At 40.0% G+C, this 26,265-nt stretch overlaps 1 protein-coding gene across 2 annotated transcripts in view; it reads right to left on the bottom strand.

Annotated features, from left to right (window-relative positions):
* The window catches only part of Vav3 (vav guanine nucleotide exchange factor 3), a 333,283-nt gene that overhangs the window by 261,434 nt on the left and 45,584 nt on the right, over positions 1-26,265 (bottom strand). For both annotated transcript variants that reach the window (XM_060392876.1, XM_060392875.1), the window contains exon 2: positions 1,861-1,977. In XM_060392876.1, the coding sequence (XP_060248859.1) occupies positions 1,861-1,977 (117 nt within the window). The remainder of the gene's footprint in view (positions 1-1,860; positions 1,978-26,265) is intronic.

The following is a 26,265-nucleotide window of genomic DNA, read 5'->3' on the forward strand; positions in this document are numbered from 1 at the left end:
CTTGTCCAAATCCTGTTCACATTCATATCCCCAACATTAGAAATTATTTTATCTCCGATTTAACACTATCTTCAATATCTTTATACTAAAAAAAAAAAATTAGAATTGGACAAATTAACTCAGGCTTATCACTCCCAAAGTAGGATCTATAATCAAGAAGAATATTCTCCACACAGCAGGATTGGGACAGGAACTACATCCATGTACATGCAAAGCACCAAGGAGCATGTGTCCTGTTACAGCCATGTAACCGTGTTTCTATTGTGACATAGTGGCAGAGAATCAGCCAGATGTGAGTTTAAACCCTTGATCTATCCCATACTAGATATGCGACTTGGGGGTGCACATTCCCTCATTGGCATAATGAGGAAAATACTGGTGCCCCACTCATTTGTCTGTTATGAGGATTAAAAGTTAATATATACATGAAAATTAAAAGAAAAAAAAGCATTGTATTCAGTAACTGTTTAATATAGTAACACAGCTACATCTCTCTGCCAGTTTATATTAGGCACAGCCTGAAGACAGATGACCAACACAGGCACCAGCAAAACCTGATGACTGTAGGAAAGGAAGTAAGAGTCCAAGTCCAAACCACCAAGCCAGGCTTGATTCATTTTTCAGTCTTAGCACTGTCAAAACATCTAAGTAACCAGAAATAGAATGCATTTGTCCAAAAGAAATAAAGAGTTCATTCCTTTACATTCAAGTTTTTAGAATCTTGATTTTCTTTCAAAGCTTCTATTGCCTCAGCAATCGAATAGGCCTAACTGCACTAAAACAAACCCATGCATGTTTTAAAAGCATTTCTATAGGTTTCCAATCTTTATCACCACGTCTTGTGAGCTTAAATGAGGGAAGTGGTGGCTCCATAATAAGTTGTAAAAAGTCAGGTTTTTTTTTTCATCTTTCATTTCCTTAAATTATTTTCATGTTTCCACTTCCTCAAAAGAGAATGGATGGGCTGGGGCCAAGACCAGAGAAGTATGAAAACAGGAACATCTCTCTCTCTCTCTCTCTCTCTCTCTCTCTCTCTCTCTCTCTCTCTCTCTTTCTCTCTCTCTCTCCTTCCAGAACAGCAACACACTATAGTGTCCACCATCTGGACTGCACTATTTTCGATGGTGGCACAGCACAGTCACAAACAAGCTGTCCTTTGCTTACTCATGGCCTGGTTTTCTGTCCCTTGTGCTACCTTCTTTAATCCTCCATCAGTTTACTTGTGACAGCTTGCCTGAGATAAAAAGCAATCCATGTTATTACCCCATCCATTTTCCTTCACATTGGCAAGAATTCTGAGACCCACAAGGCTGGGAACTGTTTGAAGATCCCAGAATGACTCCAGGTCCAAGTCTTCAACCTCCCCACATGAAAGAGCTACCCATCTTTGCTCTATGTCAGCATCAAATTTCTAATATTTCTGTGAAAGTTTTTTTTTCTAAGAAAACCTATCAAATGCTTAGGTTTTCTTATATAATCAAATATTACATCTTAGAAGTTAAGTAAAATGCCAATCTCAGACAGATATTTGGGAAGATACTAGTACCCAAATTAAAGAATAAGACTGGGGGCTGGAGGGATGGCTCAGTGGCTAAGAGCACTTGTTGTTCTTGCAGAAGATCAGGTACGATTCCTAGCACCCACATAGTAGCTCAAAGCCATCTGTAACTCCAGTTCCAGGGGCTCTGAGGGCTCCAGGCATATTTGTGGTGCACAGACATAAATGCAGGCAACACACTCATACAAACAAAGTAAAAACTTTTTGAAAGATGTATGAACTTAGTTTTTCCCTGCTCCCCCAACTCTTGCAGCTGAGGATCAAAACAATTAATTAAAAAGAAACTGTATCTGTATCGGTACCTTTCCGAAGTCACGAACATCAAATAGGTCAAATGCTTCAAAAAGTTCACTTTTCCTCATTCCAAACATCTCACAGCAGGCAGCCAGAAATGTCCGGATATTCTTCAGACAGAGAAACTGAGGAACAGAAAACAATAGTACAGTGAGTTTTTCTGAGTGTGGCCCATCTCTTCTGTCCTACACACACTACAGTAAGAGTATCAAGGATCTCTTATTCTATTTCCATGTGTATATAAGTCATAGAAAATAATCCCTTACATATATATATATATATATATATATATATATATATATATATGTCTAGTGTACATTGATCACATTCATCACCCATTGTGCTCTCTTGGCCCCCGCCACCACTTTCTAGTTCCCATCCTCTTCAGTTTTCATGTGCTTTTTAAATCTAGATCCTGCACAAACCCCTAAATTGAATAGTTTATGTTTTTATGTGGTGCCTGAAGAAGGGATCTGAAGAGCAAGGAGACAAGAGCAAGTAGAGCTTAACTAGAATGGACAGAAACAATTCCACTGATGGGGGACAGAGACAAACAAGGAATTACACTCCCACTGTGTGACATATGAGGTGGCAATGATTGTCCGGCAGTGATTGGCTATGTAAGTCTACAGCTAGGCATGGAATTCAGACCTAAGTCTTGGAGTCTTTGGAGCAGTGGTTCTCAGACTTCTTGTTGCTCCCTAACCCTCTAGTGGAGTTCCTCATGTTGTGGTGACCCCAACCACAAAACTGTTTTCATTGCTACTTCATAAATTGTAATTTTGTTACTGTTATGAATCATAATGTAAATATCTGTGTTTTCTGGTGGTCACAACCCACAGATTGAGAACCACTTCTTTAGGGTATAAGGAGAATTAACTGTGACACTGGCTGTGGCTTGGACCGGGAAGTCTTAGGAGATCAGGAAAAGGAAATCACAAAGGAGTCTGAGAAAGCGTGGCCACTGAGAAAGGAGGGTATTCAGAAGAACCAAGTAAAGCAGATAAGGAGACAAACTATGTCAGATGTCCAGGTGATCAGTAAGATAGCGATCAGCACTGCCTAGGGAACCCAGCAGTGAGTGTTATAGACTCCTTGACAGTAGTAGGTTCTATGGGGCCAGGGATGAAGGCAAAAAAACATTTTTTTTATTTTATATTTTTTTATTGTTTGTTATTATTAGATACATTTTATTAACTCTGTATCCCAGCTGTATCCCGCTCCCTCATTCCCTCCCAATCCCACCCTTCCCTCCCTCAGCTTCTCCCTGCCCCTTTCCAAGTCCACAGAATGGGGAGGACCTCCCCCCCTTTCGTCTGGCCCTGTTTTATCAGGAATCTGTTTTATCAGTCCTCCTCTGTGGCTTAGCAGAACTGCTCCTCCCTTGGGGGGTGGGGAGTCAAAGAGCCTGCCATTGAGTTCCTGTCAGAGATAGTCCCTGTTCCCCTTACTATGGGAAACCAATTGGTTATTAAAAAAAAAAAAAAAAAAAACTGTTTGGAGTAGATCTAGCTACACTAGAAAGAGAGAAAGCGAAGCCAGCAAAAGAGGCTGTTGAAACTGTAAAGAGAAATACTTGACAGAGAGCAGAAAGTTATCCAGAAACAGGCATTGTTATACATTGAAGCCCTTGAGCAAAGGGGAGGGGATCCTATGTGAAATGGGGAGGAGGCTGACCTTGGACAGGAGCATGCCCAGTTCACCCAGGCAACTGGAACAGGAGGTAGGCGGGAAGATGCAATTGACAATTCAAAACCCAAATGTTAGGGTTCACTCTTAATATCTAAAAGACACATATACCTACACACATATCTCAGAAGCAAATTAATTCTTGGTTTCTTTGTTTGTTTTTGAAAATTTCTTACACTGTCACCCAGGCTAACTTGGAACTAGAAATGTCGCCCAGACTGGCCTTGATCTCAAAGTAATCCTTCTGCCTCAGTTTCACAAGTGATCATTGATATTACAGGCAGAAGTGACCACTCTCACATAGTTTGGTAAATTAAATCTTTTGGAAATATGAGCTGCCATGACAAGCACTTTAAATTTTTATGTACTTCTGTACATAAAACTTTAAATAAATATAGTTTACTATATGTCAAATATACAAAAATAATTTCATAAACATATTTCCTGATGGTCAGTTTGGCCTGTAATCCCAAGTCACATGGGAAATAGAAGGGGTATCAGGAATTCAGGATCATTCTCAGCTGTACAGTGAGCTCAGGGTTAGCCTGGGCTACATGAGACCATCTCAAAACCAGACAACAACAAAACGAAACAACAACAACAAAAACTTATTCTCCAATGAGTGAGTAACATATTAGGTAATTATTGCCTCTTTGTTTTTATTTGTTTCCAAAGCACTGACTGTCAATCTTGCCTCTTGTTTTGGTTTCATGTATTTATAAATTTGGAGAAAGCTCATCTTGTTTAACTTAGATGAGTTTTACCCTTTGCAGGAATCATTCTCGGAGGCTTAAATATTTCAGGAAGGGTTAAAAACCACAAGGGAAGCATCATAAACCCTTTGAAATGCAAACAGCAGCCAATCAGTGCATGCAACAATGGCTGTCACTTTAAAGATTCATGAGACCTTTACAACACAGCACCAATCTGCATGTCGCTCCTGCACACAGAATCACTTATTTACAGATTAAAAGCCTTGCATTCTGCCAAGACTAGCAATAATTACTCTCTGGGGGATTATGCAATTGCTCTCTTGCAGTAGTTTTTTTTTTTTTTTTTTTTTTTTTTTTTACATAATTAAGTGAGGAGAGACTCATAGCTCAGCAAGGAACAAAGCATGGTTGCAAACACCACCCTCTGAAGATGTCTCATGAAACCCACATTTTCCCCATGTGTAGGAAAAGCTGCAGCAGGTTTCCACCAAAGGGCTTTGATCATGAAGTCAGAAAAGCAAGGCCCATCGCTCGAGGTCGAAACAGTTGAAAAACAGTCACGAAGCCTGTAAAACAGGCTTTGCATTTGCTGGAGCCGGTATTAACCTTACTTAACCTTCACAAGTTCAGTCCTATTAAGCTCAACAAGTGTTTGCTGGGTCTGAACAAACTCACTCGTGTGCTGTTGCTTTTCTGGGCAAGCCTCTAGCATGATTACCCTCTTTGATACCTGTTTTTAGCAACCATTTTTGAATGCCTGCCATATCATAGACACTGGAAAAGCTAAAAGGCTCTGCTCTACACTTTTTTAGTAATATTCCCGGAAGATTTTCATAGTGCTTCAAACTTTGGCTGAAAGCGCTATACTCTCCACTCTCCACTCCCGGGTGCTCTGCTGTGTGCACAAACAGGAATAGAGTTGAGGGACAGATGAGGTGGGCTGTGACATCATTATGGAGGTCCCAAACACAGCTGAGCCCACTAGCCTCCCTGCTTCAGTTCTATTCATTTAATTAAGATACAATTATATCACTTTCCCCATTTCCCTTTCTTCCCTCAAGCCCCTCCTATGTCACCTCACTCAAATTGATAGCATCTTTGTCTTTTATATCATTTTTACATGCGCTAGTATATAAATACAACCTGCTACGTCAATTTTTGTTTTTGTGTGTACATGTTTTCAAATCTGACCACTCTGTATTGGGTAACCAAGGAGCAGGCTCATGTCAGGAAAAAGCTAATTCTCTCTCTCTCTCTGGCATCATTACTTGCCTATAGTTCTTTGTGTGGGGTGGGACCCCGCGGGCTTTCTCCACTCTCCACATTAGCATGTCTATCGATACTGCCATTGTTCTTGTCTTGCTTACCCGGTCATTTCTAGAAGAGGCAGTCTCATGGCAGATGTAATACATTTTAAGATTTCTTCTCTCATATTGAGTTTTCTCAAGGGTCCAGGCTGAGTCTTAGAAGACATCCCACATTATTCATTTGTCTGATAATTCCCCATAAGAATTGATAACCTGTTCTTCCAGCATCTACACTGTTGAAGTCTAATTGGCAGAAATAACTCCTACTGTAAACTTCACACTTCATCACCTCGGAAGGCACAGAGTGTTGAGCTTTTACATCACTCAGCTAGTTCTAAGGTCCATCATTTGCTTAGGATGGTTGCTGGCCACCGCCCCGCCTCTCTGTACCTTGTTTTTATAGTCCTGCGTAGTCTGAATGTGAAACTGTGTTGTCCTGTGTCTGTCTTATTTCTAAACCATTTCTCACAATGGACATCACCGAACATCCTTGCCATCAGTTACTCCACTTGACACTGTAAAATAATGAATTTTTTCCAGATCTGTCTTCCTTCCTCATTTATTAACTGATACTCTTTTATTTTTTTTAAAAAAAAATGTTCCTATCTCTCTGGTAATTTTTTCTTTTGTATAAGAACTGATTTTCATAGGATCCTAGCTTTGTACCCGGAAGAACCTTCTCACTCATCCCTGAGCCCTTTTGACACACCTCTGCTTCATTTTGTGACCTCTCTTTCCTAAGCTGTCCACTTTACATTTTTTTTTGTGATCTGGTTCTGAAATCGACCGCTTCTCCAGGGAAGCCTACTTTCCTTTGTGCATGGTATTTAGAAAACACAAGTTGCATACAGCAACTCCTAGATTACAGCCAACAACAGTCTGTGAACCGACACCTTGACCTTAGATGCAAGTGACCTAGCACTTTCTATAGAAATAGCTCATTTAAACAGTACTGGCCCAGGAGGCCTCTAAGGTGCCCCTTGCACAATTCTATACTCTTCTTAGAGCGCCTAGGAGGCCAACATGCATCTCGAGTCTTTTCAAAAGAAGGGGGACTGGAGACCATTGAAGAAAACCTATTTTTAGAAACATTGTGGCTCATCCAACATCAGCCAGCACAAGTTTTCCTCCTGTCTACTTACTCGTAGGGATTCAAAGGAGTTTCCCGGTCTTCTGTATCACTGCAACAGCTTAAAACGATGCCTTCAGAGCGATAACTCACAGCACAAAACAGGCCCATCTTACTATTTCACAACAGTCTCTTACTTTTGACTAAAGGTTATCCAACTATTAGACCATCTCACGTATTTACGTGAGATCACTTTAGGTGGTCTCAGAATTTAAATATTTAGGAATTAAAACTAAAGAAATGGTTTTTCTTAATTTATATGTATCTACACAAGATGATTAGCTCATAAGGACAGATGGAATTCAAATAGCCATCTGTTCATTTTTTAAACATTAATGATCTACCTATTCTATTGTGTGCTAGACATTTCTGAAGATCTACAAGTAGATTCTAATTTATTAGTATATTTAAAAAGTTAATTGAAAGTACCAAAACTCGGGTCCGAAAAGTAATCAGAACCCAGACTCTCTCCTCTATACCTCATTGCAGTCTTCAGAGCACAGAAAAGAAATCTGGAATTGCACCAGAGGGTGGCAACTCCTATGCAAATGTGCAAAAGTTCTTTGAGGGTCCTAGAGTATGGAAATAACCTTCTGAAATGCCTGGTACACTATGCAACCTGAGGGGTAAAAGTCACTAAAGAGAAATGGCTGGTATTTGGATGGGGAAGGAAAAAGCCCAAGTTGGGGTGTGTGCAAGAAGAAGAGATAGGCATGGTCCATTGTGGGCAGAGGAAGTGGTTAGTTAACACTGGACACAGACCCGGAAGGGAAGCAGCAAGAGAGGCCTGAGGTGGAGAGCCTGCAGTTCCGCAGCACGCCAAATAGATCTCGGCTTTGCCCTAGAAGTGCTGAGGTCAAAGAGTGTTAGGTGAAAGGTGTAACTGAACTGCATTACAGTTTAAGTGTTTTGGCCAACTGTTCTCTTCCAGGTTCCACGAAAAAATACTGATACTATTTAGTCCTCACACTCAGGAAAAAAATCTGTTTTTCTTTTCTATCTACAGAGGCTGAGAGCTTTATTCAAATTTGCCAAAGTAATGAAGTCTAGATTCAAATCCAGACCTTCTGACTTCAGTACCCTCCTCCATAACTAAGTTATGCTGACTCCATGTTGCAGAGCACGAAGAAAAAAAATCACTTTCTTTTTAATCATGATTTGAGATAGATAGCCCACACAAAACAATTGGAACCACACTGTGTTGATCTAACAAGAGAGGACGATTATTGAGACTAGAAGGGTGGAAGCAGGAAAGGAAGGAACTATAGGTGACATGGAAAAGGTAAAAGACCTAAGATTGTGCCCATATCTCTAGTCACTAAACAGCCAGCCCTGGCCTTCGCTGAAACGGTCACAGCAAGTATGGTGTGAGATGTACAAAAGGCACTGACAGGCAGCGTCAGTTAATTCTATTCTTCATATCTGGAAAGGCCCCATAATTAGTGAGTCTGACCTCCCTCTCAGGAGTGAGTGCCCAGGGATGAGTGATGCATTCTAATAGCAAAAAGCCACCTTGCATTCACTTGCCCCTTTAATCTCCATGCCCCTGAACAAAGACATGAATAGATTACGCATTCAGAGTGGAGTGAGAGAAATGGCAAAAAACAGCACACTCAACAACTGTGTGTAACCTTCCAAAAATAAAGCAAAGCACCAACGAATCCTATGGAATCCTAAAATGATACATCAGGCCAAAGCAGTCTGGACCTCATAGTCCAGAGATAGTGCAAAGATGGTGGCTCTCAGTCAAAACTCCAGCACAAATGGGGGCAGTAGATCACACACCCCTGGCTGGGGAGCTTTGGTGGCCGAAGGCTGCTGGGGTAAAGAGAACCGGCTTTCTTCAGCAAAGGACAGCCTACCAGAGACGGTTCTCTCCTTCTCTGTGGGTGCCACGGACTAAACTCAAGTTGTCAGGCTGGAGGGCAAGCACCTTTACCCGCTGACCCATCTCCCTGCCCCCTACCTTTAATTAAATGGGGGAAATCATATACCCTCCTAGAAATTAAAAAGAAAAAGGAAACAGGTTTTTATCTGCCTGAGGACAGCATCTGTGCATTTTCCTTGTGGGTCAGCAGGTAGCAATAGGGTTTCACGGGCACTGTTCTGTGAAGAAAACTCAGCTTGACAGCATGGTTTATCTCCAAAGTACTTCATCTGGTCCCTAATAGGACACATATCCTCAAGGAGAGTGAGGAAGAAGGCAGACAGAGGGAAATGAGCCTCTTCAGTGCTAGCCCGGGACTCGAAACACTAGAACGATTCTCCTCCCAGTCCCAGACCTCAAGTTATTTCCAATATTTTTAAATCACTTACTCAGAATGTAGTAACAAACACCATTTAATGTCACAAAGTCGCTGTATAGTTTTGCTGCTGTTGTTCGTTTGTTCTTAACCTCTGAGGGCAAGGCCCATACCACCACCACGCATGTGTTGTCACGCGCGTGGAGGTCAGAGGAAGCCTTAGGCGCTGCTGTTCGCTCTCCACCTTTTGCGACACATTCCCTTGCTGCTCACTGTATGTACATCAGGTATCTGACCACTGGAGGGCTGAGATCACACACACTTGCTACAGGGTCTGGCTTTACATGGGTGCTAGGGAAGCAAACTCTAGGTTTTCATGTTTGCGCGTCAAGTGCTCTGCCCACTGGGCCATCTCCTTGGTCCATCAAAGTTTGTTTGTTTTATGTTTATTTAATGACAGTGTACATGCTTGGGAAGTGTAGTTCCACTGGAATGATTAAGCTCCTAAGTGCAGGGCTGACATGCAGATTATATATCATCTTCTTTGCTCTGCAGCACCTGGTTCACACCTGTTCTGGAAACAGGCATGCTGGATTGCAATATCCATTTGCCCAACTATTGTCCCAAAAAACAATAAACACTTTGAGAGCAGAGAATGTATGTACCTATGCACCCCAGGAGCCCTTCCAATAGCACCTGGAGTTCAATAAATGTCTGAATAGATATTGAAGCAGCTTGTTTACAGAAAAAGCAAACAAAGAAAAAAACAAAAACAAATTAATGACAAACCATCCTTTGGCCATCAGGAAATTTAGAGTGAAATTTTACATTACACTGTCATCATAGCCTTGTATCCATATGTCATTATAGCACTATATCTTTTTTATTATTATTATTAAGTTACTTCAAAACATTTTGAAGGAGTGGGAGAGATGGCTTGGAGGTTAAGAGCACCTATTGCTCTTCCAGAAGAAAAGATTTGGCTCCCACACCCTAACTAGGAGGCTCACAACTACTGCTAACTCTACCTCCAGAAATCTGATGCCCTCTTCTGGTTTCTATGTGCACCTGCATATACACAGGGTACACACAAATACAGACACACACACACACACACACACACACGCACGCACGCACACCTAGGTTAGAAACTGACTTCCCATCCAAGGCAGAAGCTCCTCAGAACAGTAGGCCACACAAGAAAACAAGTCTGTCATGGATCAGGAATAGAGTCACCTTCTTTGTGTCACCTCAAAAGAATGGAGGCTGGGGTAGTCCCTCCCTAAAATACAGCATTCACCATGAAGAATAACTCTTCTCCATAGTCTGTCATCTTTAAAGATAAGCCTAACAAATCTGCCTTTCACATATAATGGAAGCACACGTTACTGTATTTTGTGTTTTCTGTTGGTGTGTTTGCTGTTGTCTAAGTGTTTTTTTTAATAATTCCATACAATGTACCTTGATTGTATTTGCTCCCCCAACTCCCCCACTCATGCCTCACAGATTCACTCCCATCTCCCAATTCCAAATGGATTAGACTATCTCAATGTTAGACCTGAAATGCTGAAGCTCCTAGAAGAAAGAGTAGGAAATGCACTTCAGGCAATAGACTCAGGGAAGGACTTTCTGAACAAGGCTCCAGTTGCCAAGGGAATAGACCAGTAATCTACAAGGAGACTCTATACAATTAGAAACATTCTGAACATTCTGAATTTCAACCTTGTGGAAATACAAATTAAAGTGCTTTGAGATTTGCTCTTACTCTGGTTAGGAAGCCTACAATTAGGGAAACATAATTCCGTAGGCTCTGGAAAGTCGGCTTTGATCTCAATGCGTTCACCAGGAACTGAAATTTATATTTCTTTGCGTACACTAACATTACACTGACAGTAGTTGTAAAATACAGCGTGATTTTAATACATTATATCAGCAGTATGTAAGTGCCATGTTAAATGCTCCTTAGGACAGAATTAATTTATATCCTGAATGACCATAACACATAAAAAAGCAGGTTAATTCTGGCTTTTAATTGATTTTCTTTATATTAAAAAAGTCTATGCTTTGACATTTTATCCTTCTAGCTTTAGGATAAATGCTCCAAGTTCCAAAATTTGAATATTACATATTTTAAGAGAAATCTACTGCTAAGCACATGTCATATTATTTTCAGTTCAGAACTCTTGGTGTCTAATCACAAGAATTGTGGGCATGGGAGTCCCACTTTTGCACTGAGTCCTAAGATGCCTCAAGCCGCACACCGCGGCCACCACACTCAGATACTTGGTTGGTGACCCTGTGGGGGTTGATCTCTTTATCTGGGACCCAGATAAACTTTTCTGACAAGCCTGCTTAATTTCTGCTTGCTCATTTTTTCATGACAATAAAGTACAGATGATAAACCATTAAACTAGAAAAAAAATTACCAGTTTTACAAAACAGATTATCTGGGCTCTACCCAACCACTCTGCGACTCTGGTTCTGCCTAAAAAAATGGTGTGAAGATGATTTTTAAAATATTCTTAATGTCAAAAATCTTTATGAATTTCTGCATATGAAGAAAATGTGTTTCTTCAAGAGTAATGGCTGCGTTATAATCTTACAGCATTGTTAAATAAGACAGGGGGGACAGTGCTGTTAACCTGACACTGTAGGATTATCATCACTGTAAACGAAAGCTTCCGAGGTGCAATTAAGTGAAACGTAGCATTATAGAACGTAGCATTTCCCTACCTGAGTTCAACTTCAGAAGACAGTGCCATGTATAACTTTTCTCTGAAGTAACCAAAACAACAGCATATTACACTGCAATTCAGGTCAGCAGAATTCTTGACAAAAATCCTCAGTTAAAGCAAGCAAACCACCTTCCCCCACAGGACACTTCGAAGAGCCTGCTTTCTTTCTTTCTTTTTTTATTTAATACATTTTTAATTGAAATATAATTGTATCGCGTCCCTCCTTTTCTTCTTTTCCCTAAAGCCCTCCCATGTCCCCTCTCAATTGGATGGCCTGTTTTCTTTATTATTGTTACATTCTAACATAAGACATTCAGAGTTGGCTGAGGTTCTTGAAGATTAACTCTAGCACAAAAGTACTCATTTGTTATCTGTCATTGTTTTTCTGTGCTGTCACCCCATATCTGCTCTCATTTCTAACCTCTTATACTGTCTCTGTAGCTACACTCCTCCAAATTTAGCATGAAATTTTACATAAGTCAAAGGCAACATTATTGACATTTCTCAGTTGAGGACTTAGAACCATAAAAAGATCTCCCTGGTAGCTTTGCCATTAGCCTGGATTGGTTTTTTTCTTTTTTTTTTTTTTTGGAAGGGGGGGTTCCCATGGGGCCACTTTGGCCAACAATGGGATTAGATATAACCCATTCCTTGTACTGGAGGCCTCACTCGGTAATGAGAGATGTCCAGGAGTATTTGGGGAAGAGGAAAATGTAACCAGAATATACTGTAAAGAAAAAAAATAAAACATGAGCAAAAGAATGGTAAAGTTTTAAAAATGGGTTAAAAAAAAAAAGACCTTCCAAGTAAACCTAGCCAGTAAGTGGGGTGATATTAATGCAAATCTGCCTGACCTCAGAGACCATTCTGAATCTATAAACTAAATTACCTTCTCATAGCCACACCTTTATCATTGTTATAATTACTAACATATAAATCATACAGAGTTATATTTCTATGCTTTGTATGACTATTCTATGCATGTGGACATATGTGTGTATACATATATGTATACATATACATATATGCATATATATACATACACATAAGTGCATATATATAATTTGACTACACATACCATCTCTACTTCCTTCTCTTACCCTCTACTCTCTTCCTCCTCACTGAACTCCTAGCTCTCTTCTTATAATACAACATCTACTTTTGGATTTTTAAGATTCTACATATAGGTAAAAACAAGTAATACTTTCACCTGAACGTTTTCCATCTGTTTTTCTTAAAATGCTATTTTATTCATTTTTGTGACTGAAGAGTAGTCCAAATTGTAGATGCACCATGTTTCCTTTGTCTACTCTTCTGTTAATAGAAACCTATGCTAATTTCATAATTTGGCTATTATAAGTAGGACATCGATAAACACAGATATGCAGGTAATATGCTGACTTAAATTACTTTGATGATTATTCTTCTATGGTGCAGCTGGATTATGTAACAGTTATGTTTTTGTTTGTTTTTAGCAAGTTCCAAACTGTTTCCATGGTAAAAGTGCCACACGTCTTAACAGCAGAGTCAGGATTCGTATCCACACCGTTGTTTGCTCTCTCATTCTTCTCACCAGCAAGCAAGTGATGATGGGCAAACAGCAATGGCTGAAAACTCAATTCTCCCCCTGCACAACTGAGTGAATATTATCACAGGAATATGATTAAAATAATGCAGCATCTGAGAGAACTGTGGCCAGCATGAAGTGGATAAGGAGGCTCCCCAAGCAAGTATTGTGAAGGATGAGGACTATTCCAAAGAGAGGGAGAGAATGGAGAATGCTCCCTAACTCCTTGTCCAGGGAGCATTTCTTACATTAAATACTGCAGCAGGGTAAAAGAGCTTCAATAAGAGCCAGGCATGGTTAACAATGACATAATGACATACATCTTCCCTCAGAAATAGAGATAGGCACTGCAAATGGCCCAGTGAAGAAAATCACAGTTCATTGCAGAGGACACTAGAATTTTAAAATTATCTTTTAAGCTCTCTAAACCACATCGGCCTTGTAGGACTGAGGAGGCCTTTCATGCTATAGAAGCAGCCCTTGACTCAGGAAGTTGTTCGACCCAAAAAGCACCTTCAACTTGGTAGAAAAGTGGCTAAGTCGAGTGTCTGCAGATCCAAAAGGAGATTACAGAGTACGTCTGGAGAGCATAGAAGATAAAGTGTTTGCCAGAGATAAAGGGCATTTAGCTGATTAAAATGAAGCTCACTTGGAAATTTTGACTCAAAGACAGGATACTTAAGGAAACCAACTGTGGGAATTAACTTGGGGTAAAATACCCACTTCCTTGTATTACCTACTTTTAATTTTATTTCCTGACCACAGAGCTTTCCTTCTGGTTTATGCTCCAGGTTTTACCATCTCTATGATAGTAAATGATGTGCAGGATTTCTTCCTTGGCTCTGCATGACAACTTATCCAAGTCACTATACTGACTCGCTACTTATAATGTGTGAGTAAATCCATTTTTATTTAATAATTTGTTATAGTATTTCTACATTGATCTATTTATGAATCAATCATACCTCTGTCTATCTACACAGTAGGATATACTTTACTGATTTTACAACTCATTGTTTATGTGTTTTTTTTCTTATATTAGACTTCACTAGGAAGAACTGATAAGCAGGAGAATGAGTCAAAAAAAAAAACAAAAAAAAAAAAAAAAAAAAAAAAAAAGACAAAGGAATCTCTGTCCTGATTCTGGGCCTTGATTTCTTCTGTTTTGAGCCATTTTAAATGTCGGCATTAGTGGCCTCTCAGCTGGCTCCTTTCCCTTGTGCATTCCAGTCTGTGTTTAGCACTGAACTAAGTGATGTCCATCAGTACTACCAAGGATCATCTAGATCAGTGGCTCTCAACCTTCCTCAGGCGGCAACCGTCTAACACAACCACGTGTGTTGTGGTGACCTCCAACCATAAAATTGTTTTGTTGCTACTCCATGACTTTAATGTTGGTACTGTTATGAATCATAATGTAAGTATTTTCTTCCTGATGGTCTTAGGTGACTCATGTGAAAAGGTCCCTCAAAAGGGTCATGACCCACAGGTTGAGAACTACTGATCTAGATGGTTGTAGACGAAACCAGAAAGCCTCAACTAAAATCAGGAAGTGTAAAAATAAAACTTAGATATTGAGACATACAGCAAGAATTTTGGTCACATTATTTAACCTTAAGTGTCACTCTTCAAAGATAGGTAGACAGACAGACAGACAGATAAGTCACATGATATGTGTCCTCTGTTATTCTTTCACTGAACAAATGGGTTCATTTTTAGCACCGCAGTTTTACTTTATGACTTACTTGCAAGCAAGAGGCTACAATAACATTTTAAATGATTTTTTTTATTAATGACTTGTCTTACCTTACATACTAGCTTCAAGTTTGATTTTTGCATCTAGGAAAATATTGGTCCTAAGAGTATCCAAAAGAAAAACAAATTGCACAAGGAAAGTGTTTGATTTGCTTTTTCAGAGCCTGTACATTCTGAGCAGTTGTAGAAAACTACTTTTAAACAATTAAGCACCGAATATAATAACAGTCTTACGTTGGCCTACCTTTTTCCTAATTAAGTTATTACAGGTTAATTAATACCCCCACAAGATCACAGAATAATAAGAACTCCTATATGAAATAAATGCCAAATAAAAATAACACGCCATGATATTCAATGAACATACTAGTTCCATAAAGGATGTCTCACAGAGGCAAAGCTAAGTAATTCCCATAAGCCAGCTAGGTACATACAATGTGCTGACAGGGGCTGCCACACCATCATAGCTGCCAGTGTCCTCCCTTTAATACACTTACAAACGCCCAAAATATTTCCCATAAACTTCTAAAATTAGAACATAACATTTCAGGCACTTAGAGTTATCACTGCCCAAATGCCGAGCAGCAATTAAATGCTAATTAAAGTGAGTTTTCAGGCAGGGACTGCTCTGAGTGAAATGCTTAGCCAGTGGTAGTCTCACCACATAGAGCAAATTTGGAAACAAACAAAAATTCAATTTTCTCCTCTTAAAGAAGGAGAGGTAGATGGAGGGAAAAGAGGACATTTAAGACAGCACCTGATTACTGGGTCAGTTGTCCTCCTCCATGGTCATTTCTCCCTGCAGAAAGTTACAGACTAGCTCTGAGAAACCTCAATACCCTAAAATCTTAAGCAGCACACATCTCTTAACACATGAGGCTTCATGATTAGGAGCTTGGAAAACCCAAAGTAATTCCCAAGTCTTGGCAGACACTCCTCTAAAAAAAAGACAGAGGTGGACACAGGGATAATCCGATGGGGTGACGCTGTATAATTTAAGGTAATGGATATTTTCTTAATAATTCCTGAATTTTTGTAATGGCACACATCAAATACTACAGCATTGCCTGTAAGCTAAGAAACAGTTACTCAAAGGCATCTGAAGTTTCTGTCTATTTTGTTTAGATTTATCAATATATAAATATTGATAATACCATATATATGTATATATATATATACATATACATTCTTAATCCCTTCCCAGAAGCACTCCTAAAAAAAAAAGAGAGAGAATAAAAAGACACATCCTTGTGTCCTATCTGAAGTTGTCCTGTCTACAAGACATCTAAAATTTCTATCTTGCCTGATCCTTTTTTTTTTTTTCTTTTAGACAGGGTTTCATGTAGCCTAACTGGCCTCAAACTTACTATGCCCAATTATCCTTGACCTCTTGATTCTCCCACGTGCTGGGATTAGAGGCAGCATCTGAATTTCTTTGCGATATGTCAGTTTTGCTTTCTAATCCATGGGATAGCTATATTTGCTTTCACACAATAGGTGGTATCAACTTGGTATGGATCCAGCCCCTCTCTCTTCTCCATTGTCCAAGTGTCCAACAGAGCTCCCAGAAACCATTAGCTGAAAAAAAGCGATAACATGGAAAAGGTATCTGCCATCAACTCCATGAAGGAACAGTGAGTTTCTACAGTGGCCGGTAGCCCAATGGAGCAGGGCCTGGCCCGTGCACCAGCCGTGTGGAGAAGGGGCTTTGCATCAGTCACAGTCGTTTAGTATATATTCACATTATTAACATAAAGGTGACTCCCACAATGTAAAGCCTACAGGCTTTGGGGTTCCCAAGAGGCAACAGGAAAGCACTCTGCAGATTATATTTTTTGGGGACTCAAAGATCCAGATGTTCTCCAGCATTCAAAGTTGGTTAGTATTTTAAATATCCACTGTAAACACCCATTTCATAAAATGAGTAAGTAAAATGTTGATGGAAGAAAATGTGTAATGTATATGAATATAAAAGAGCTGGAGGTCAAGAATGACCTGGGTGAAATGCTATCTTTTGAACATGACACAATCTCTGTGTCAGGAACTCACAGTGCGATGGCTGCTTATACAAGACCTGCACAACAAGATGAAGCCAGTCAACATTCCAGCATGGGGTGTGGCTCACAAGTCCCCATCTCTAGCTAAGAATTTGATGGCTGACAGTTGATGGCTGTTGGGGAAGGAAGAGTTAGTTTTATTTAGGAATGTGGTCACTCATAGGCAGATCATGGTACAGTGGATGGCCCTACCCCTATTTGTATATGGTAAAACTAGGAATTCAATTTTAAAATGTTTTAAGTACTTGAAAAATATTTCATCTTTACAGCACACCGCAGAAGGGAGATGGAGAATTATCCCAATACATTTTGAAAAATACCATTACAGTGTGTACTCATGGTTACCAAAGCACAGGTAAGGTTCACAAAGCAGGCAGCCACATTTGAATGAAGGAGAAAGAGTTCAATCGTAGGCCTTCCTAAAGCAATATGATGTACTGAGGGTTGAATAAGGTTCTTTATAGTGTTTCTTCATTACCCTCTTGGGATCCTCTGAAACAGGCATCATTCCCATGTCCTAGGTGAGGTATAGACAGTTGGAGAGGTGAAGTAACTTGCCTGAAGCCAAGCTAATGACTGGTATAATCCATTTTGGAAAGCAGACGAAAAGTCTTACGTGGTTGCTTTGTGTTTTCCCAGAGCAGGTGGACAATTAACACAGGCTGCCTTTTGTCTGCATCATGGCTGGCCTGATCTTAGTTTTCTGAAACTTGACCTTGTCAGGAATCTCCTTAGGTCTTTTGATTGTACGTTCTCTCTAAATAAGCAACAGTGAAGACTATTATGGAATACTTGTGATCAGCCAGCATTTGTAACTAAAATCACTCCTGCTTCCTCTGCTTTTCTAGAAGCTCAGTTCTATGCTAGAAGCACTGCAAAGCAACATTCATAGAGATGTTTTAATAACTTTAAATAATTGCACATGAATAAAGATCCCTTTGTTGCATGGTAGACAAGCTACGGCGTTTAGGTAACTCACCGGAAATTAACAAGTTCTGGGAAGTTAAAACCTAATACAGCACAGTTTCAAGGGAAACCACAGTACACACCTGTCACTGCATACAAAGGGGATGCTGTCCGTGAATTCTTCTAGAATGCCTGCAACAATGGCTGAAAGATGTCAATGTTCTACCTACAAGTTCTCCAACGTATAACAGACAAAGAGGAGGGAAATTTTCTCTCCTGAATTCAAAATGGAATGTTATACCTTATAAAGCCTAACCTGTGAGTAGGACACACTGTACTTGTCCCACATCCAGTGGACTGGGTCTTCTGTCAAGGTTAACTCATGAGAGCAGGCTGATGAATATAATCTCCTTGTCTCAAAACTGCAAGCAGAACAGTGCTAGAGTAAAAACAGTGGTTGACGCTGCGTTTCCCTCCATTTCCTACAAATGGCCTTCTGAACTGGCTGTCTTCATCACAGCGTGGCATAACATCACGGCATGAAGTAGGCACGGCTCCGGCATCAAGTTACAACTTCCTAATAGTGACTTGGCAGTCTCTGACACCTGACCCGGACCCCCATCTTACACAGAACCATTCCTGGCAATGTTGTTCTGTAATTAGGCTCCCAGGAAAACAGAACCTATGAGCCCTTTCTTCGCTTACATTTTTAATGAGTGCTTGTCTTGCCCTACTGTTTTATGTAAATAAGGCTTTCAAAAGGTTCTTCCTTGTGCCAGAGACTCAGTTAATAACTGTGTCACCCACTTACAAATAAAATCAAGGGCTGACAAGAAGTAAAGTTTATTAGACTATAAATGTGTAACAGGCCAGACAAAACTAAGAAAATATGACTGGAAAAGCAGGCAAAATGACCAAAGAAAAATCATTAGAATAGGCTGAGCACCTGCTGTGTCCCAGGCACCATAGACTGGAATTTCATAGGAGGCAAGTAATTCTGCTCCTCCCCCTCCCCATAACCTACTAGTTATGATCTTTGATCTATGATTCTGAAACTAGGCACCATTACACTCCGGAGCTTCAAAACAATGTTCTGAGACCAGTGCAGGCTATTTTGTATTTCCAAAGGCACTGCAGGAAGGTCCAACATCTGTCAGACACTGACTGGCAGCTGGAATTACCACACAGTTCCAGTATAAGCTCGGTGCATGCCTTTGGGGGACATATTTTTGTAAAGTTGGACGTTATGAACTGCTGTTTTGTATGAGTAACTACAGAACACTTGATGCAGAAAAGAGAATAAGGGTAATACTGTTCCAAGACGGATTAGGGGTTAAATAGAAAAGTCAGAGACATGAATGTTCTGTAAACAGTAAAGTTTCCCCTAGGGAACAGGAGGCTAGTCCAGGGGTCAAATAAAAGTTTGAGCCACTCTTCTGTGACACCCCCAATACGACTAAAGGGCATTTTATGTTATCCACGTAATACATGGAGATACAATTGTCTCCATATATGTTTTTCTCATTCTTACATAAACTTTACTCATCTTTCATCCTGTGTCATTTGTCTAGTATGGTAATTGCTTTTATAAGCAATTTTGTGATGTTTGTTTCACACTTGGGATGAATAATGTTTTTATTTTGCGTAAATCCCTTCTTTTCTATCCTCTATCGCCACATATAGAATCAATGCTAAATAATCCAACATGAGAGACTTCTGGCTGAAACTCCTTTATAATTTTAAACTGTAAGCAGATTGTGATTATTATTTTCTCTTGCATTCGATGCATTTCAGAACACTCTGCGGTCTTCTATGTTTAAACCTTCAAGAAAACATTTATCCCAGAAGCCTTGAATTATTAAACAAAAACTTCAGGGTGGGGGAAAAAAAAGCTGTGAAATGTTATCCTGTATGTATACCATGGCCATTGTATTCATGAACAAACATAGCTGCAGTTATCTGCATAAGATATTGTTACCTGTCAACCTTCCATCATGGTGGGTGACAGGTCATGAGGTCCCCCACCCCTCCCTGGGCATCCAACAGCAGTTAATGGTGGCTGGGAAAGAGAGAGTTGTTTTCTTCAGTGGTGTGGCCATGATCATACAAGCAGCCATTATTAAACTCAATGGGTCACAAGAAATATGAAATTATGCCTTGTATGCCACTGCTCATGAAGCTGTACATCTTATGCTGTAGAGATACATCAGGGATTACATGCATGCATGCAGGGAGAGCGATCAGAATCCAGTAAAATGTAAAAATTCAAAAATATATTTCACTGGCATAACTGTGAGAAGACAATTTGCTTATGTATATTCATAAGTATGCTTGCCAAACCAAATACATAATTTATGAATTTCCTAGCCATGGATACCAATGTTACTATACGAGGGATCTCAGTGGCTGACATGGCCGGGCAGAGAATGAAAAGGCAGAGCTAAATGATATCATTTGTCAGTGTGAAACAGTTCTAACTGCCCTGCAGAGCTTGAGGTGGGCCTCCATCCTTCTCCCCAAGATGGGTGATAGACAGGAAGGGGGAAAAAACATTAAAATCAAGACATGGTGATGTTATTGAGAGAAAAAGAAGAACATAAGGATATTTGGGGATAAAGAAAAATTCTGGGCAGCTGAACACAGCTTTGATTTTTCAGAAGAAATACTGCATCTCAAAAGAGAACTGGGACAGCAGGAAATGTCTGCAGGTGTCACAAGTTTAACCAAAGTGGACCGAACTATTTTTGAAGTAAGAAATGCTCAGGAAGTGGGTATCTGCCAGGACTGTATTCTTTCCCCCAAACTCTCTAGCCACTCCTCATTGTGTCATCCAAGGATGGAAGCAGAATGGAATACAGGTAACAGTGAGGGCTCCAAAGGCAAAAGCACACACGGGCTGGCTTTCAGCTATAGAGGACAATCTCTCCAACATCAGATAAAGGACAATACCAGTCGCTCAAGGTGGAATGGCAAATAATACTCCCAAGATACTACAGGATCCAAGACTTCAGCTCATGACTTCAGCTAATGGGGATATAAGCAATCCCTTTAAGTTTGTTCAAGAACTCCGTCTGCGGGCTGGAGAGATGGCTCAATGGTTAAGAGCACTGTCTGCTCTTCCAGAGGTCCTGAGTTCACTTCCCAGCAACCACATGGTGACTCACAACCATCTATACTGGGATCTGAAGCCTTCTTCTGGCAAGCAGGCATACATATACATAAAAAGAGCACTCATATACATATAAAAATAAATCAATCCTTTTTAAAAAGAAGAACTCCTGCCTAGCAGAAAAAAAAAAAAAAATGCTATCTTAGCATTCGCAGTCATCACAAAATAAGCATGGGAAAACTAAGCCCCTCTGTGCCCAGATCCAGTGCCTGTGTATATATAATGCAGTTTGCCTCACTGTCCTCCTCGATGGCCTTGGCATCACTACTGACCCCTGCTCCTAGTCATATCCAACGTGACCCTTTACCAGCTGTCTCAAGTGACTCTAGAAAGACATCCCTAATCCAAAATCCGAAATGCTGCAACACTCAGAGCACTTAAGCAAACTTTCTTGATTAGGACTTCTGGATTTGGGGATGCTAAACCACTAAAGTCTGTGCAACCCCTGACACTTCAAAATAAGGAATAGTTCTTATTGGAGATGATCGACTATTTTCCTCTGCTTTCCTTATTATCTCTGCTAGTGCCTCTGTCCCATATAAACTTTAACCAGACCCTGTTCTAGAATTCTCTATACATGCCCTTCCTCTTTCCTGTAAACAATAAACACAGACTAAGTAAGTGCTTGTGGACTTCTCTTCATTCAAGGTCACCAAATATGCACTAAGTAAACATCGCCTCTACAAAAGGCATCTACCTTTGTTCAAGATACTGTGTTTTCAGTTGCTTAAAAATTGAGGTAACACACAGTTTTAGGTTGGTTTCTATTGCTTTCATAAACATCATAACTAGGGCTAGAGAGATGGCTCAGAGGTTAAGAGCACTGGCTGCTCTTCCAGAGGTCCTGAGTTCAATTCCCAGCACCACATAGTGGCTCATAACAATCTACAGTGAAATATGATCCCCTCTTCCAATGCACAGGCACACATGAAGGCAGAATGTTGTGTAAATAATAAATAAATCAATGTTAAAAAAATCATAACTAAAACCAACTTGAAGAGAAAAGGGTTTATTTGGTTTACACATCACTGAGGAAAGTTAGGGCAAGAACTCAAAGCAGGAACTGAAAATCAGGAACTGAAGCAGAAGCCATGGAGGAATGGTGTTTAATGGCTTTTTCCCCCATGCCTTCCTTGCTCAGCCTGCTTTCTTATACAACACAGGACCGCTACCTAGGGGTGATACCTTTCTGGGGTCTGTCTCCTTATGGCTAGAACACACACCAAAGCAAACTCCACAACTGAGATGGCTTGTCTGTTTCTTAATGATTACAAAAGGAAAGAAAGAGAGTAAGCTAAAAAGGAAATGAAGGAGGAAAAGGAGGGAGCACAAAAGGGGAGGAGTGATGGGAAGGCAGGTATGTTCAAATATGTGGTACAAACTAATGTCTGTGGAACTGCACATTACATTCTTAAGGAAAGCTTTAGTAGCTATTGTGGTGGGGATTCTTATAACCAAAATGAAAACCACTTTTTAAATTACAAACATCCTACGGGAGGCCACTTTCACAAAACATGCCAGACATACTCGAAGGGTTGGTTACTAGTTGCAAAACAGGACATCTATCAGAACACCACACTGGAACATAGAGGCTCCGTTCCCTAAAGAAGTATGTGGCACAACACTAAAGCAGGCTACCAGCATTGCCCTCGCCTTCAGGAAGGTGTGCCCAAAACTGGTGTGTATTTTCTGATTAACACTATTTAGGAAATATGCTGACTGAAAGACCTGTGATTATGTCTAACAACAAGTGTAGTCATCGATTGTGAAGTTCCCCGACTTCAAGATAAAACGAATTTTTGCTAAAGTTAAGAAAATAATATTTCAGTTCAAGGATGAAGAACTATTAATTTCTGCACGGCAATTAAGTTTTAATATTCCTAAAGATCATATTACATGATTTCTTTCCTTCTCCAAAGGGTCTTCCTTCTGCAGCTTAAACACCCAGTTTTTTCCTAGCACTTAAATCATAAAATAACCGACCATGTTGGTCTCAACACACCCTCACCGCACAAAGGAGTTCAGGGATGTATTGTTTAACTAAAGGAATGAGACAAAATGTCAATGTAGTTCTCAAGGAACCAAAGGAATCCACAACTAGAAAATACTGAGTACTTACGTGTCATAATTAGTACCTATGAAACACCTTTATGAATTTACACTTTAAGTGCAATTCTCACGTAAAAAGCACCATTATCATGCCTACAAGGATCCCACAGTCGCTCTGACCACTCAAGAACAAGAGCCTTTAGTCATCCCAGACAGGTTCCTTGTAATTGGGGTATAAGACAGAGAACATCCCTTACTCAATTCAGCGAGTACCAGAACGAATAACAATCCCATCTTTTGGGGGGATGTAGACAGAGGTAGAATGCTTACTTAGCGTGATCAAGGCCCTGTGTTCAATCACCAGTAGTACACAGGATATTTTTATTAAATATAATGAATAAATAAAAATATTTTCAAAGATCTATACACAACTATTTAGCATCTTCTGGTAGCTTACCCTGGGCCTTGTGTGAATTGCCCAGGTACGTATTCACTGTAACTTCCTGAGGAAGGGAAGTATTCTATCCATTTTACAGAGAAAGGAACTGAAGCTTAGAGAATTTAGCAACTGTCCCAAGACCACCTAGCTTTAGGAATGATGCTGAAGTCCAAAGCTGCAGTCTGATTCTATGCGCAGTTTTAATCTTCCTGCTGTCTTAAGCAGACCACCACATTATAGTTACAGCATTTTTAACACAATGGCAGCCCCTTATTTCATTTTTCTATGAACCACCATGTCAGGCTTCCTAACTCTGTCCCCAAACTACTCAGAGCATGGCCTATTAGGTCCCAGGGACAAAATATCTCAGAATAATGAAATATCAAAGCCCCCCCCCCAAATGTTTTTAAATGTAGTATCACAAAAACAAACAAACAAAAAATTCTAGGAAGTTAACAGTTTTTACTTAGATGCCACAAATGTCACAAGATGTAACTGCTCACTCAAATCAGCATTTGCAAAAGTTTAATTTTGGTTAGATACTTTTTAATCTAAAAGGATCCACCATATATCCAGTCGCCATAAAGAATTACAACCAACTTCAGATCAAATAACTTACTAATAGCCAAATAATTTTAAGATCAAAATTTTGTAGAAAACCATACATAACTTGATAACAAAATGACTTGAAGTAGGAAGCAAGCACGATGGCTCAAGTATCTCATATGACGCAGCAAAGATTCCAAATACAAGAGGGTCTAGCGGTGGTTCTCAGCCTCCCTAACGCTGTGACCCTTTAACTCAGCATGTTGTGGTGACCCTCAAGCACAAAATCATTTCATTGATCCTTCATATCTGTAATTTTACTGGTGTAATGAATCATAATGTAGGTATCTGATATGCAGGATGTCTGACATAAGACTGCTCTAGCGGATCAAACACACCATTCTAGCTTTCCGGTAGTCAGTTCCCCATGCAAAGAAATGGTGGGAAGCAAAAACGTACCTGGGAAGAAAAAAAATTCATGTCAAAAAAGGTCCCGCACCATGCCCTCTGCAGGAGGGACTATACTTTGTACAGTTTTACCTGAGGAGAAAAAGTAAGTCCACACACAAGATTTAGCCATGGTTTTCCAACAACCACTGGTGTTTGAGTGAAACGCAGAAACAGTCTAAGTGACCCAGCATTGAGTGGTCATTAAACCCACAGGGAATTCTGAAGTGGGCGCTCAAATATATAGCGCAAACCACACACACTACAAACATACATACACGCATACACATATCTCAAGATTTAGAAATACGTTTCTTATACTGAAGCAATTGATAAGGCCCAAATAACATATCCCTGCAAGCTTAAGTGTTAGGCTCTTGAACATAAAGACATAGCCCATCAAGTAAGACTGGAGAGGAGTCATATTCTCCCCCAACAAAAATAACCAATAGTGGAGACAGATGTAAGGCCAGTGTTCACACACACTGTTTCTGGCTAAAGTTCCCGAGCTCATCCCTTTATTGCTGAGGTGGCATCCCAGATGGCAGCATCCTGGGGTCCCAGCCTTCTGATTCCTGAAATAATCACAATAATGGCAAGCATTTTCCCCATACCATTCTCTACTATGTCTTCTTGAAATTTTTTTTTCCTTCCTGATTTTAGGTATGAAGAAAGACTATGATCTCTAGAGGATAAGACTGCAGATTACCTTTCTTCTTGTTTGTATTTTCTGACCTTTAAAAATAATACATACTGCAGGTGTGACATGAGAGCTAGTTCAGGGATGGGGACGTTCAAGAGTTAAATTTTAGCTCGCCTTTATTTATTCTCTCTAATCTCTCTCTAGGTCTTTGGTAAATATAAATTATGCATGCTTTTCTAACGGCATTTCAAATCTTGGTTTCCTGCTTTCCATGTTGAAAGGAAAAAGACAGACGATGGAACATAATCGTAGGAGTCGGGGTATCATTGATAGAAAGGGAATCAGAAAAGGTGGTTAAAAATGTTTACAACCACCAATGTCACACATACCCCATAAAATATTCACTACATTACTCTGGTGGTATTTACACAGGGAAGACCTTCCTGGCACATCTCAGCAAAATAGGGATAGTTGATATATACAGATACAAAACTGATATTTCCATGTACCTCATCCCGAAGCAATTAAGTATTGTTTGAAGAATAAAACTAAGAAAGAAAAAGCATCACTGAAGTTCAATCTAACACTACAGCCCAGAATTATTATGGTTATTATTAACTGCACACACTGAACAACTAAGTTCAGGCAGTATCATAAGCACATGTTTGACTCCTCCTCTAAGCCTCACCATTCCAAGATACTAGCACATCCGCCCTCATCTTTGCGGATGAGGAAGGAACTGTGATGGTGATAAGAGTCAGTAGAACACCTGAGGTCACGCGGCTAGTAAGAGGTGTCACCGGAATTTATAGGCAGACCTCTCTAATTCTAAAGACTGCCAACACTCAATCTGAACTTTTCCACACCCGGGAATGAAGACAAGACAAAGCCAGTAACTCCTCTGGGCCATCAGTTATTAAAATACTTACAGAAACATAAATCATAAAGTTCCCTTCCAGAAGCTAGGGAAGGCAACCACAGGCTTCCATTGGGTGATAGCAGCTTTCTGACTACCCTTC

Source organism: Meriones unguiculatus, chromosome 10 (genome assembly GCF_030254825.1).
Source record: "Meriones unguiculatus strain TT.TT164.6M chromosome 10, Bangor_MerUng_6.1, whole genome shotgun sequence".
Lineage (NCBI taxonomy): Eukaryota > Metazoa > Chordata > Mammalia > Rodentia > Muridae > Meriones > Meriones unguiculatus.